This window comes from Rhopalosiphum maidis, chromosome 2 (genome assembly GCF_003676215.2).
Source record: "Rhopalosiphum maidis isolate BTI-1 chromosome 2, ASM367621v3, whole genome shotgun sequence".
In the NCBI taxonomy this organism is placed as follows: Eukaryota; Metazoa; Arthropoda; class Insecta; order Hemiptera; family Aphididae; genus Rhopalosiphum; species Rhopalosiphum maidis.
In genome coordinates this window covers 83006976-83024195 of record NC_040878.1, presented here as the reverse complement: position 1 = coordinate 83024195, position 17220 = coordinate 83006976, and the positions used below count along the sequence as shown (strand labels likewise).

Here is a 17220-nt window from a genome sequence, read left to right as displayed (position 1 = left end):
CATTATAATATTATGTGTTATTATTATCGTAGTTTTTTTTCCACTCTGCGGCGATGGTCGTGAAGCCGTACCACAGCAGTCACACTACATAATACTACTTTAATATACGTATACACTGTGTTACGGCCAACATTATTATAATATGTTCGTAATAGTAATAATATAGATCGACCGAGGCCGTGGCTTTTTGACCCCTCGAGTGCGTTGGCGTTTTGAAAAACAAAACAAAACTAAAAAAATAAAAAAATCGCAACAATTCTTTTCCAGTAGTTACCGATCGAATTTCACCGCGATCCATAGGTACCTATTGTAGACGACGTGTAGTACCTACGCCCGATCTATACCCGGAGTGTAAATCCAGATCGAGGTCACACGAATCGTGCGTGCGTGCGTGCGCGAGTTTATGTGTGTGTGTCGTTTTTGTATTATTATTATTATTATTATTATATTATTTATAATTTTTGTGTCCCGTGCGACACGGTTCCTCTCTCTTTCTCTTCGCGGGACGGTCAGCGCGGGTGCTGCTGCTATATATATATGTACATAAGTAGTGCCGGGTAGGTGGATTGTATATATATATATATATATATATATCTATTGGGATCGACCTAGAACCGGAGGTGATACGTGACCGGCTGCTAATACCGGACTATCGGACCAAAAATCGTATTATTATTATTATTATTTTATAAATTATAATATATTATATTATATATATACAGTACGAGTAGGTGAATACGCCCACTACGACCGAAATGCAACTGCGGCGAAAATTGAAAAACCGAAAATCTGTACACACGATAATCTCCTCCGTGTACTACAGCTATAGTACAGCTGCTGCCGCAGTATCGCCGCACTATACGCGCTACCATTTGTACACAACAACTGTGGCCATAAAATAATATCGCTGTAAATGGGTTTTGTCTCGGTCAAAACTAATTCGCAATAATATTTTTTTGTGGACCGATTGACCGGCCGTGCGTCGTCGCCGCGTTCGCGTGGTATCTATACTTGTGTATTTGTTATTGTTTTCACTGCCCGTCCTACTTGCCGTGGCGGGCACGCGGTTTTCCGAAATTCCAATCAGTCGTCCGCGCGGAGCGGGCCGATAAACGAAATTCGGTGGAAAAAAAAATGTATATATATATATATATATATATATATATATTTATACGTTATATACGAATCACGTAGGTCACGGCTGTTTTGTCACGGACGGATATAATATAATGTTTTGTTTGCGATGACATTAATAATATAACGTCAATGGAAAATATATAATATCATCCGATTCGATCGATAATCCATGAAACATTGTAAAATAATAATAATAATAAAAAAAAAAAAAATAAAAAAAATATAATCATCACAGGCGTTACATGCATATAATAATAATATATTGTTGTACCCACCTGTACACGTCGTATTATAATGCCGTTATGATATTATTACGAACTGCATAGGTACGTGATGTTGGAGATTTCCCGAAAACGTATATAATATATATCGTGTATACAACGATTATTCGTTATAGTATATATTATTATAATACATTGCAGGTAGGTATTACCTATTTAAATTTTAAACGCGTCTCGTTCGTCCCGACGAATACAATATGGAACGTTGCGTGTTTAGGACCAGCCAATGAAATATCGGCGGCTATACGTAATAGCAAAAGTTTCACTAGCGATTTTCGCGTGTTTTATTAGCTGTTTTCCCCTCCGACTTCGGGTTTTTGTCGGATTCCCGTATCAAAACAAACAAAAAATGTTTTATACGAATTGTTTTTTAAATCACGATAACAATACAAATCGTAATGACGGCGACGCACTGGAATAACATATTATGTGCTTTAAAGTCTGTCGTGTTCAAATTAGGCGTACCTAAATTAATACTATTATCAGGGCTAGGAATTACACATGCAATATCAAATAGTCAAATATTCATTTCATTTTGTTAAAATATACTAGTAGCCCAGTCAAATTAGGAAAAAGTTCGGAACTAATTCCACGAAAGCTGGAGTTTAATTTTTTTTTTAGATCATACCTTACTTATAAACATACTAAAAGTCCTGACACCTACCCCTTGTGCGTAGCCCCCCACCCCTCTTCAAAGGGTGGCGCACCCCTTTCACTTGTTTCGCTTATAACTCGTTAGATTTTTAACTTACGATAAAAATACCCATGACCAAAATTAAAGACCATACAATTTACCATAGACTTGTGCTACTTTTAATATATATATGTTGCGATAAGTGTTATTTTTTTAAAAAATATAAAAAATAATTTTTTTTTATCTTTTTTTTTATTGTGTTTTAGCCAAAACCGTCAATGATACGCTGAAATGACCTATGACAAAAGTTAACGAGCATATTATTTTACATAAGATAACGTTAAATTATTTTAACAATTTTAATTAGCATAAGTAAAAATGTTTTTTATATAAAAAGTGACGATGTAATTGAACAATTTGTTGACAATTACAAAATATAAGAATCAGAAATCTAATTACAATATACTAAAAAAAAAATGTCGAAAGCTGAATTTCGGTATATGAGCAGTTTATACCTTATTTATGAACATACTAAAAGTCTTGACACCTACCCCTTGTGCGTAGCCCTCCACCCCTCTTCAAAGGGTGGCGCGCCCCTTTCACTGTTTTCGCTTATAACTAGTTAGCTTTTCAACTTACGATAAAAATACCTATGACTAAAATTAAAGACCATAAAATTTACAATGAAAATACATTATTTTATTTTACATACATATTTATAAAATTGAAATAAAAAAAAAGTTAATTATGAAACTATTAATTACATACAGTAATTTATAAAATATTTACAAAAATTGGAAATTATACATTTATTTTTATTTTTTCAGACTATAAGCTATGAAGTTAAATATAAAAATAGTGTTGGGTTTTGGGTCCTGAAACAAAATTAATTAATATACTTAATATTTTCATATTTAATTATTTAAATTATATTATGTATTGAATTATTAAAATCATACAGTACCTTATTAATTATATTATGTGGGTCTAATTTTTTTTATTGTCGGTGTGTTGGTTTCTTCTTTTTGATTTCCAATTAAAAATATTTCATCGATATTGTCCTCAAAGTTGTCATCAATATGGTCCTCTTCTACATCATCTATGATCGGTTGCTGATTTAAACATGAACCTCCGTGACAATGCTTGCATATAACCGAGCATAGCAATCCTGCTTTTCGACAGCTACAATTTTGTTCACATGTTTTTGCGCAGGCACAACTGATCACTTTTAAAAGAGTATCCGGCGCTGGTGGCTTTTTCGTGAAAACTGGATTTAGTTTGCCATTATCTTCTTTCCATCCCCAATTCTGTGGATTTAATCTATTACCACGCCACAACTGTATTTGCAAATACACTCTATGTAAATGTTCTCGTGCCGCATCGATAGTAGGCGGAAGTCTAGCTAGTTGTACTTGTTTTTTGTTGGAAGCTGCGGTTTTGTGAAAAATATGATGTCTTAAATTATTTAAAGATGTAATATGGGCTGGAGCTTTATATAATGCTAAAAGATATTTTTCTCCAGCACATTCAATTTCTTCGGGCGATGACGATTCATTATTAAATATTAATAATGAATCGTGTAATTCCGGGTGTTTTTGAACTGTTTTCAGGTGTTTTATTTTGCCTGTCTGAAATAATGACGAAGTAGTATCACATCCACCCACCGCATGGATAAACATAAAATATTGAATCTCATTTTTAAAATGTTCTTGTAAACTTCCAACAGCATAAGATCTTGTTTCTATTTTTCCTCTACCCGGTTTTTCGAATATTATTGTGTTTTTTGGAGGACTTAATGTTAATAACAGTATAAGTAAATCAATATCCTCTCCTATGACCACTACTTGGATATTATCGTCGGTGTTTCGTATAGCTGTATTGACAATAAGTAAATCAGCGTCATCTTCGGCTTGATGAACAAGAATACCCGAAGTCAAAAACTTTTCAGTCAACATTGTTATAAGCCTTATTTTGTTCTCGGTGTTGGATAAAAATTTTTCTTGAGTGGTTAGTACATCCATTGACTCTTCAAAAATTATGTTTGTACTCGTATACATATTTTTTCGTCGCTGTCTTTCTGAATTTTTAATATTTAATTCGGTATTTGCGTATCCATCAAATACAACTATGCAGTTAGATCCATAGTGTCTTTTCACGTAGCTTATATAATTTTCTATGATATTTCCATACGTCGAAGTTGAAGGCCATACAACACGATGCAATAAGAAACCTCCATCGATTACTACAATAACATTTTTGTCCAGAACATTGTATGTGTTTGTTGTAGTTAGAAACACATCATATAAAATTGATTTTTTAGATTTTCGCATTTGACCTGATTCGTCGAACAATGAAAGAGGAATAGGTGATAACTCGTATTCAAAACATTCTTTGAGCTCTTCGTCAGTCTTAACTCTTATCATTATTCTTTGGAAGAGTAATAAAGGATCAATTGAAAAAATGTCATCTCTAATACAAACCGTTAGTTTTTTAGCAAAATCTAAAGGGACTACGCGATTTGCTCGTTGTAACTTGACATCACTAAAATTATCACCTATAACATTGTTCATCGTCTGTTGGCCGACTTCTTGTGCTTTATAACAATTAATTACAATACAACAATAGATCCCCTCAAGATTCAACGTTCATTGAAACCCTGTTTGTGTACACGTGTACTATGGCCGGCTCACCATCCACAACAATTCCGATTCTACGAATTATATCTTTTACAACCATTGCGATAATATAAATAATATAATATACACGTTAATATAATCCAATGACATTATTCATACTGTATATTTTATAAAATTATACGACTATTTCAAATGTACGACTTACAATAATTAAAATTATTAATATAATTTAACATTACATTATGTAAAATAATATGCTCGTTAACTTTTGTCATAGGTCATTTCAGCGTATCATTGACGGTTTTGGCTAAAACACAATAAAAAAAAAGATAAAAAAAAATTATTTTTTATATTTTTTAAAAAAATAACACTTATCGCAACATATATATATTAAAAGTAGCACAAGTCTATGGTAAATTGTATGGTCTTTAATTTTGGTCATGGGTATTTTTATCGTAAGTTAAAAATCTAACGAGTTATAAGCGAAACAAGTGAAAGGGGTGCGCCACCCTTTGAAGAGGGGTGGGGGGCTACGCACAAGGGGTAGGTGTCAGGACTTTTAGTATGTTTATAAGTAAGGTATGATCTAAAAAAAAAATTAAACTCCAGCTTTCGTGGAATTAGTTCCAAACTTTGTCGATTTTTGGTCTAATTTGACTGGGCTATAGAAAATTCGACAAAAATTTAATACAATATACGATGGGTTTACTGATAATTCATAAAATCATCTCTAAGTGAAACGAAAGCCTCTTAAATTAAATAATTTAAAAACAAATTGTGTTTCATACAGTTTACGTTTATTAACTATTTTCGTTAGTCTTGTCATATTTAATTTATTCTCTGACCTTACTTTTAAATAAATGCATATCATTTTTAATACACTTTTAAATTGTTTTCTTCAAAGATAAAAAATCACTGATTTTACGAAATTGAAATTAAGAGCGACAATTGTAATATGGTTTCAAGCTTTTTACATTAATTTTGTTTAAATGTAATATAAAACATATATTTATCAAGTTTATAATTTAATTATACAAAACATAATATAGTATGTATTATATTTAATAATAATAATTTTATTTATTTTCCAACTAATAGTTAAACAATTAATAAGAGAAAAACAAAAAATTAAAATATAAAAAATCAAAATTTATCAAGTATATTAATCTAAACAAATTCTTGGACATAAGACATATAACTATAACCAATTTTTAAAAAAGTACTAATCTATATAAATCCTAAATCTAAATATTATAAATAAAATATATATATATATTAGTTACCACTGAGTTCAGTGTACATACATATATATATATATTTATTTCGTTTCAGAATAATTTTTGGTTTTCTTTTAGGTTATCAATCGTCAACAACACACGAACAAATACGCACCGGTCTTATGAACCTATTTTTTCCTTCTGATTTTATTATGTGCTTACGCATTTGTTTATACTAACAGTACATTATGACGTGTTCCAAAACGTATTATATATAAAATATTTGTATGTGCCTACTATAAATAGATGTATAATAGTTCTGTATAATATTATGGATATTATATATTCCAAACGTATGCATTTTTATTTAGTGTATGTTTTGTCAAACATTCAGTCCCTGCTTTGTATATATTATTTAGGTCTTTTGGCATTACCCGTTGGGTCACTTTTTAATGGTGATACAAATTTTCCATATCACATAGTATAAAATAATAACATATAATATTATACAATGACACATATTTTAATCATTGTTATTAGGTGAGTTTATAAACATTCCATTCTTCGGTTGTATAATATAATGTATATTTTGTTATTAAAAAAGCAGGACACCTCGGTGTTCCCTTTGAATAATATATAAGTAACCTGCAATGTACGTATATAATATTATTATGATGTTCCTTTAAATTGTATAAAACGATGTTTCCGATTGACATTTGACCGTGTTTTTTTTTTCAATAAGATAACTTAACAACCAAACAAATAATTTTTGTCTAAACTTCTATTGTTTAAATTACCATCTCTCGTGAACGAATGCATTAGTGGAATCGTTTTTAAAGGGTTAGATGTTAACACATCTACAGCTATTTATACAAACTACATATATACATATAATTTCGTTTATTTTAAAAGAATTCATTTTATGTGCGGGGCTGGCTATTGAATCATAATATAATATATATTAACTGTAAATCGTATATTATTTATTTTACGAGTCTCGAGAGTGTAATGCGTGATGTGATCACTATTCTTTATCCGTATAGATTAAAACTTGGGAGAACACTCACGTAGTCCGTTTACTATATTTAAACTATTTTACGGATTTAAAAACCTCTTAGTCATCTAAGGAGAACCGACCGGAATTACAGCTGTCGCTATATAAAGTGAAATGGATAAAAACAAAAGTATGTTAATTAATAGTTAATATAGTAGATATTTGGTGCAAATCAAATTTATTTATAAAATGACAATTAATGTAATTAGTTTTGTTTATACATTTGATTTGCGATTTAAATAGATATGATTGCTATATACATAGTACACGTATATAAGTAAGTAGAATAATGGTGTCAATGAAACGAGTGGATACGTATATATTTTTCCGGATATATTTGTCTGGTATCGTGTAGGTGTACTCGATATCGACGCGTTTTGACCACCTATTGACCTACGTGACTTTCGTAAATTTTATGATTTTTAATTTTATACTTACACCGTTATTGTGGCCACCGGCGGAAACGCAAAAATCGTTAAGTGCCTCTTATTACAGCAGTCAATCATCATTCATTACGACGTACAATCACACTTTCAATATAATATAACGCATACTATACACAAATTTACGCGCCAAACAATTATATTAATAATACAAATCGTATTGCATTGTCTCACCATTGACAACGATTTCCCGCGTCCGCGTGTTACCCGCAAATCCTATGGTGTTGTGTAAACGCGTGTCCATAATAATAAACGCATAATATTGTATAATAATAATAATAATAATAATGGTTGCTAGTAAATCTATAATCGCGCGAAATACGAGACACAGCCATTAAGCCATTCAAATTGGACTAAATCGTATCGTATATAATTAATATCTGATATGCGAATTATATAAGTACATAATACGACCGATGATACGCGTGTTTTAGATTTAACATCATATTATCTATACCTATGCGCTGCTGTGCATTAAGGTTTATAGTCAGTTTTATAGGTGTGTAATACAGTAAAATATGATAATAATAATAATTAATTAATAATTACCACGTAGTAATAATAATTATTATGATACGTGTGTGTATAGCCCCGTAGGTGTGTGGTGTATTTACCTACGTTTCGCGTTTACACGCAGCGACGCGGACGAAGTGGCTCGAAACCAAATTTCACTAGGCGTCTAGTACAAAATATAATAATGTGCATAATATTATAATATACGTATAGTATTTCTCATCTCTAGAACGAAAAGCGCGCGGGCACATAAATACATGGAAATATTAAATTATGTTGTTGGAGCTTATCTGACGGTAATAATTATAGCGGGTAATCTTGTGATTTTTATTTTTTCCCAGAGTGAAAGAGGGAGAGAGTTTAATTTGTTTACGTTTAATTTCTATTTAATTTTCGGCGTATGACTTTCCGATACGTGCGAACGGTCGATTAATAACCGTACATATATTATTTACTTACTATAGTATATATAATATATAATGTGTACATGCGTCCACTATAATTATAATCGGTATAACGACGTTTGATCGAAACGAATCTGTATGTTGTAGGTAATATAAAGATGTGCAGTGTGCGGGGGTGTGTAATCTAAAACCTTCGCGGTCTATACGTTTAATATATAATTACAGTTTTTTGTTTAGTTTTCAATCAAAACCGTTTTTAATACGGTTTCCGCGCAAAGTGAGTTGAGTATACAGTATAATATATTATGTATACATAATAGCATTACTTGTAGTGTATTTTGTCGGTATAACACATAAATACGGTGATGTCTAACCAGTAACCAATGAATCCCGTGAAACTCTATTCCGATAGAGTTTTACTGAAAAACTGTTTTTGACGTATACTTATGCTTATACAGCAAGCGAGGCTCAAGACTCGAGTGCGCGTCATACACGCTTTCACCTGCTTGTAACATAGCCGTCCGTTCCATCGTCACATTCTTTCGACTGCCAGTACCTTCCGACGAAAGCGCTCCAATTATGTACATATGATATATATATATATATATATATATATATATATTTATTTATAGTTACAGTGATTTTGGTCCACCGCCGCTGCATAAATGTCTCGAGTATACGCGTATACTTATACGCACGACGTGTCTTTCACGGCTCATTGTTCGTTTCAATCACCAACAAATACATATACACCGATGACGATTTACACTCAAGTCTCCGAACGCGATAGGACCGGTGTTATTATTATTATTTTTTTTCGAGACTCCCCGCGGTCGTCGGTTTATCATTTTCTAGTATTATTGTTGAGTACATATTATTATTGTTACCTATTATATTATAACGTAGAATAGTCGTCGTATAGAAGTGTGATCGCCGAACGTTATTGTAGGCGCATGATGGTAATACACACACACACACACATGCACACTGCATGTCTGCATCTACAATTTATTATTGAATTATAATTCGTCTCGTTATCCACAATGTATAGATCGTTAGATAGATTTTCTATCGTCCGGGAATGACGATATATTCATGTATTTAATGGTATTAAATTTTAAATCTGGCGAAACAGTTCGAGGCGTAGTAACTTCGCGACAGCCGCCTGCACCGTCGCGTCGACCCCGTCGAATGCGTTTAACAATAATATATTATACATTGTACATAGTGTAGAAATGTGAAGTGCACAAATGTATAACACTGAGCAATACACATCGCGCACGATCGTGATAAACGATTTCGCGATCGATTGTCGTGTGTCCCACATCGGGCACGGGCGGAGAAAGTGGCGCGCGCGCTAAGTCAAACGATCAAGGCCACGACGAGTGCGTACGTATACGTACGAATATAATATTCTCGTACGAGCATATAATATTATTACAATTATTATTATTATTATTATTTATATACACGCGATGGCCGGCGAGTATGCGCACAACAATACGAATTCTGGCGTACATGGAAATATGGGTATTTACAATAAACACAAAACGCGTTTACATATATACGCAGACGCTCGTGTAATAATATATAATACGGTGGGTAAATAATATGATATTTATTGTATACATACGGCCGATGGCTTAGAACAAAGCGAAGAAGACGACGGGAGAGATGAAAGTGAGTTGTTTGTTTCGCGGTGTGACGGTGGTGTGCTGCTATACAGTCGCCACTGTATATTATTAAACTTCATTATATATATATATACACGTACGAGCTGCATTAATTATAGGTAACTAATATAATATCACAATAATAATAATAGCAATATGCTCAACCGCCTCCGCCGCGGTGTGGTTTTTCACGGTTTTAAATGCAATGTCATATTATTATCGTGTACGTATGTATACTATTATTATAGGTATACACTATGTTATACTGTACGCGTCGTGCCGCGTCCGTACACGCATACGATATATTATATATACGTATACAATGATGTATAATAGGTCTATAGGTTGTGTATGGGTATATACTTAAACTGTAAATGCATCGAAGCGAACAAGACGATCGACCGATTTACGCGACGGGCGGGCGTCGTGCGACGCTTTCTAGTGAAAAAAAAAAAAAAAAAACGCTCACATATTTCATATAATATTATTATTATTATTATTATTATACACGACGAAGATGTATTGCAACGCGCTTGCACATCGTTCGTTTTATTTTTTCAATCTCAACCGACCTTGACCGAAACACACACTGTACTGCGTATTTTAGGAGGTTAAGATGCGTGTTTTACTCCATTATCCATGTACTGTATGTATGTATGCATAATATTATAATAAAATATATATACATATATTGTTGGTACATACTGCGGTAGTCATTAAACGGAATCATTGCCGTTTTCGTTATTCAATATGTATACATATATTATATCAATTCACAACGTCACATTTTATTTATTTTTTTTATACACGCATAACACGGCGATATATAAAACGTAAAAATCGATCCGGAAGCATTGCTATTTTTTTTTTTTTTTTTATTTGTTTATCAAAGTAATATTCGGGAGACGGAAAGTCGGAAAGTGTCTTGTATGTAATGGAATCTCGACGTTCGTACGCGGTCTTTATATGCTTTTAAAATTTTAACTTTCACAAGTCAATATACAATATATTAATTGAAACTAATAACAATATAAGCCCTTGTATTATCACGTCCATAATAATATATAATATGACATTTAAGATTTCCATCACGATATCTATACTAAATATAGATATGAATTTGCTGATACTAAAAGAAAAAAAATCATTATGATTATTAATTGAAATGACATTGTGATTCATATCAGTTTAAGTACAATAAAATAGCTATACGTTTATTCATGCTCATTTCTACCTCAACATAATATAATATAATATATAATTAATTAATATACATTCGGTTAAGTTATGATGTAGACTTATATAAAGTGTTTTAAATTTAAGATTACAATCAGTTACCATACCTAATATTTCGTAAAATATATATTCAGTTGATCAAGGTAAGTGTTTAATTATCATAATATTTTTAAAAATTTTCACACGTTAAAAATAAAAACGTATACATTTGAAAAAGTTTTTTAACCGATAATTTTACCTTAAATTTCATATTATATTAAATCATATTTATTATAAATAGTTTTCGAGTAAATAGTAAAATGTACATAAATATATTATTTAATAAATAATATTAACGTAAGAATTTAATTTTTTAAGTATCCTAACAACCATATTATTATTATTTAAAATGTAAATATATTAAAAATAAAAATGAAAGTTTCTATATAATTTAAATATTTTGAATAAGGAAATTATAGTGTTACTGATAGATACTAGTCAAATGATTAGATCTGTATTTTGAAAACTTAATGCATTTTATTGTATTTAAATTTTGTATTTTATAATACAATATTATATTATATTATATTAATATAAAGTGAGTACATCATCGCTTGCCATATATTATGATATAATTGATACTATACATTATACAATCACATTAAAATCTATTTCATAGACAATTTCATCAATCATTATTATTTATTAAAATAACGAAATGACATCTAAAAGCTATCGCTTATTTTGTATTAAATTAGTTTATATACTACGCAGCTTCATACCTTATATAATATAATTACTTTGAATTTTGAAATGATGCGATAAAGATTTATGCAAGTACGTTGCAGACTGCAGTCATTATACAGTCGTAGTTTTAAATCAGTATCTACCTATAATCATCCAATACTATTATAGATCTTGCGTGTTCTCTCGCTATCCAAACTTTCAACTCGCAACAGTAATGGCTAATTACGATCGCCTATATTATTATATAGACGTACTCGTATTATGTGTTATGTTAGCGTTTTGCAAACGGTAAACGTATTTAAATTACAACAATTTCATATTCTCTGGCCGACCCTGACAGTCCACCAGCCGTACACGGTACACCAGCTCGTTTTGAATCACTCTGGGCCACGCGTTTATAAATAAGAAAATACAACGAGTCTTACGACAATAACTTTCAAACGAAGAAGAGACTATATAGAAAGAACAAAAACAACTTTTTTTTGCTCATCTCACCTGTGCGTCTGTGTGTGTGTGTGTGTGTGTGTTTTAATAATAATTCGAAAGGACACGTTTTGTGGTGCATCGTATACACGACTGATATATGCGCGTATTATTATACTATTTGACCTTTTCACCGATGGTTTCACGTTTGACTTAAACCAAAAACCGGTGTGAAAAAAAACAACCATCGCTGCCGTCCAAACCGAAGAACCGGCAATGTTACGAAATCAGGCAATTGAAAAACAACTCGATCCGGCCGGAAACAGCAATAGCAATAATTATTATTAGGTAGGTATAATATATAGAGAGTAAAAAATAAATGTTAGTATAATATAACATAATAATATAATAAAAAGTCCTCAGATCGGTAGGTATGTGTTATTCAAGCCGATTACGATGTCGTTCGCTTTCTATGCATCCATATTCAAGTATATTATGCACTAGCATACCTATATGATATGTGTATATACGGTTTCCTATATCACATCCACTGTCGTATGTAAGCAATTTTATATTTGAAAGTCCATTAGAGAAATTGCGCGAACGGAGTTTATAATATAATAATTATTGTTATAATAACAGCATGATACCTATTTATAAATGTGTTACATATTATAAATGACATGCCGCAGCTACCGTTGTCAGGATGACCTTTAAATACCTTACTCTGACTTGCGCTAGGTCAATAATCAAATCGATATATCATGTACTTAGCACTTAGGTAATACTGCTATATATACACTTCCTGGGTTTTAATACATCAACTAACTTTGTTATTTTGGTGCTTTAATGTTCGGTATGCGAATTTTTCTTTGACGATACTTTTAACGGTTTTCTTTTCCTTTCTTTTCCGGTGAGCGTAGTAGTTATTCGATAAATATTTTATAGTCTTATAGCGAAACAATAAAATAAAACCACGTAAAAGGTACCTGTCATAATTTTAATACTATTATTCAGATAATAAAAATTATGTATACTTGTGTATGATAAAAATAATTGTGGAAAAAACAGACTTGACCTTAAGAAAATTGATGCCCGGGGCTATTGTCCTCCCTTTTATTACAACTAATAAGTAATAATGGGTTTAAAACACTAATAAATGCACTACTAAAGCAGTCGTTGCGTACTCGTGTTATAAATGTTTAAATTTAAACCGATAAATTGCATAACTTTACAGGTAGGTACGCCCGTGAAAAACTCCTCCACACGCCGACACAATATACTATAAAATATATATATATGCGCGTCGTGGACCGCAGGCCGGGGACAGCTACACATAAACGTGACGCATACACACATAATATATATCTATATTATGCACTACCTATGTGTATATATTATACTATGAGACGCGTGTCAGACCATTGTTGTTTATAAATATTATTATTATTATTATTATTGTTGTTGTTATGTGCGGTCCGGACCAAATCTCGTATATACACGTAACACAATAATAATGGGATCGCATCATTCCGATAACAATAATAATTACGAATCGTTAATATATTTATGTCCTTGCTGGAGGCATTAGCGATATATTTTTGTTTTAATAGAAGAGAATAATACGGTGGCTCATATATTCTTCTCTGTAACATAATATATACATATATAATAACATTTAATAATACGTACCTATGGTGTAGAAATTGACCTTTTGTTTTTCGGCCAGGACCAATTATTAAACATCTGTCGGCGTTCCCACGCCGATTGTACATATTTTATGTATATTATAATATGCGCACGGGTATAACATTATGTGTGCTATATAATATCGTATTAATGAGTCAAAGTTTTCCTTTTCTCCTTTTGGATCCGCGGAACATAGGTTTGCGTGTGTACGCGCATAAGTATATTATACGATAGACGTATTGTTCTTGTCGATTTTCCCGAACGTAGTAGGTACCTATATATACACACGGGCGGCGTGTGATTTAGAAAACACGGTGAAACGCCACACGTACCTAATACATTGTTTTCTTCGCGTACATTATACTGTCGGACAAAAGAGTATATATACCTACGTACTATATATTACACGTATATATTATGTATTAGTGTATTAATATACCAGCACCGCCGACAAGGTTACTGTAACGCGCCGAGAGCTTTGGCAAATTTCGGTACACCTTTTCCAATACCAAAACACATAATTATGCGGTCACCGTATTGATCCGTGGATTTTTGTTTAAAATCATTTTTTCTCTACCGCTACGGTTACGCGATTTGTAATATTTTTTTGACGAAATTCAAAACACCCAAACAAAGTAGGTATATTATTATATAATAATTCTAATCATTGGACATGATAACATGACCGATGCACCTAAACATACACCGAAAACGACCCGCACACAACCACATTCGTATATTATGATATACGCATCACGTTTCCAAATGGGTATTAAAAAGTGTAAACAAATGACGCCACTTTATTTGTGGTTTATTTATTGCACGTCTATAATTTATACAATATAATATGTGATACGGTGACACCCACCCTGAAATTTATATCACCGTCGTCGTAACCATATAATATACAGCCATATAGCTGTTGCAGGTACACAATAACAATATTAATAATAATGCGCATATTATATTATATATTATTGTATACATACACGTACACGTATACGTATACGAATCGACTGATGGTTACGCAAAAATGCTTACTGTTACGGTTGTTATGTCTGCGTAGAACTCGCGTCGTATGTTTTCTAATGAGTTTCTTTAACGCGTGCTATATGCGTAATCCGCGTTGAAAAAAAAAAATAAACCATCGTCGCTCACGGTTTAACGCGGCATTATAATACATACACAACAGCGACGTGTGTAACAAATGTATGTGTACGTATTTATATCCCGAGAGCAAACACTTACCAGGTATGTATATACCGGGAATCGAATAATATACATGATTATATACCACGCGTCCGCCGTACATGATGGATATATTCGTGTGAAGAACCGGTGAAAAGCAAGTAGAAAGAAAGAGAGAGAAAATTACGTCGTCGACCCTCTGGTTTTTTTTTCATAATACACGCGAAAATACACGTACGTACGCGTTTCGTCACGAAGAGAAATTCATATAGTGGTGACGGGTTTCATAAAAATTTAAGAATATTTATAGTATGATATTTAAAGATATATACATGATGGTTATTTTAATTACCTACTTGAGGCACTACATTATTTCAGTAAACATTTGTGTTTTGAAGGGCTTCTTACGTCGTATAATTTACTGATGTCTTATTTTACAGTCATATCAATTATATGGTTTTTATTATCTATGATTTTTTAATTATCAGTTACTATTTTTATTTCATAGACTAAAGAAAAATATTTGGAAATGTAGTTATATAAAATAAGTATATTGAGTACTTTAAACTAAAAATTAGGTTATATCTTATAGATGCAGTTATTTAAGAAATAGGGAAAGGAATTTTATACATTTTGAATATTTACTATGAGTATACTATTAAACTCATCTAAACGCTCAATTAAAATAAATAAAACTATTATTATTATATATTTATAATATACAACTATAATAGTTTAATGATATTTAATGTGTGTGTATTCGCATATAACAATTTTTAGAAAAATGTTTGATTCAGAATACAATTTTAAAAATTGAGGTTATAAAAAAAAATGAATAATATGTACCCAAGTGAAATATTTTTTTGACTAAACACAAATATGTAATGATAATTAAATTTAGTAAAATTAATATCACAGTTTTCTTAAAATTCAACATGAAAAAGTTAAAAAATTCACTGAGAAACGATTGTCTTATATTATTAAATAAAACTTCAAATACAATACAATGAATTAACGTGACCTCCAAAGCCGTGGGTTTTGTTTAATTGATCGTGTTAAAGTTTTTTTTGACTACAGAGTTTGTAAAATAAAAAACGAATAGTAATCGTTTGAGGTGTGTTTTATATTTTGTCGTCAACACCCATATAAATATATTATATTGCTGGCTGCTGCTGCCATACCCCACGTATATACACAAGTCATAATTGTATATATTGCCTATACATATTATATTATTATAGTCATACTGTGCCTAATCAGATGCTGAGTTTGGTTTAGGAATTTTGAGGTCTATACTCTTCCTTATAAACACCTACAATTTGTTCAACACGACCATACGATATTATTATAAAATTGTGATTATTAAAATTATTTCCTGTACTCAATTCGTAAACGTAACAAAAACATTTAATATTCGTTTGTACAACGATTAAAATGATATTTTCATCGAATATATTTTAATAATTAACAAAACATAAAATTAAATATTTAATATATATTTATGCACTTCGTGTACCCTATACGTCATCTTTCTAAATAAATAAAGAATAATAATATTGTTGTTGGTAATTTGTTAGTAGTGAATTAATAGTCTATAACATATTTATATTTTGTTGTAATTTGATAAATCATTATTAATCGAAAATAAAGATGGATTATTATATATTTCTGGTGTTTAAGAAATAAATTAATATTAGCCTACTTCTAAAGTTTTTTAGAACGGAAAATGACATTTCATTACTACAATTTTACGCAGAGCGTTTGGCGTGCAAAAATATCATCAAAATGGTTTCAATCTTTAAACGTTAAGTACTATTACTTTTAATCTGTTATAAGCAGTGCAGTGGTATATCGTTGTGGTTTAATGACGCGCGTTTGTAATATTGCGAACGATCTAATTGTTTTGTTGGTTGGGCACTAGACTTAAATACGAGTAAGACGGAAAAGGTAAATTACCATAAGTATA

At 31.3% G+C, this 17220-nt stretch overlaps 2 protein-coding genes across 2 annotated transcripts in view; one reads left to right on the top strand and one right to left on the bottom strand.

Annotated features, from left to right (window-relative positions):
• The window catches only part of LOC113551036, a 62307-nt gene that overhangs the window by 2865 nt on the left and 42222 nt on the right, over nt 1-17220 (top strand). The window lies entirely within an intron of this gene.
• LOC113551037 lies at nt 2869-5334 on the bottom strand. The gene is made up of 2 exons (XM_026953040.1): nt 3017-5334; nt 2869-2927 (listed from the first exon to the last, which is right to left on the bottom strand). The coding sequence occupies exon 1, from the start codon at nt 4620-4622 to the stop codon at nt 3030-3032; it is 1593 nt and encodes a 530-aa protein (XP_026808841.1). The 5' UTR covers nt 4623-5334; the 3' UTR covers nt 2869-2927; nt 3017-3029.

What these genes read in the sequence shown, in the direction of transcription:
- LOC113551037 (XM_026953040.1), bottom strand. Translation starts at nt 4,622, where the DNA reads ATGAACAATGTTATAGGTGATAATTTTAGTGATGTCAAGTTACAACGA.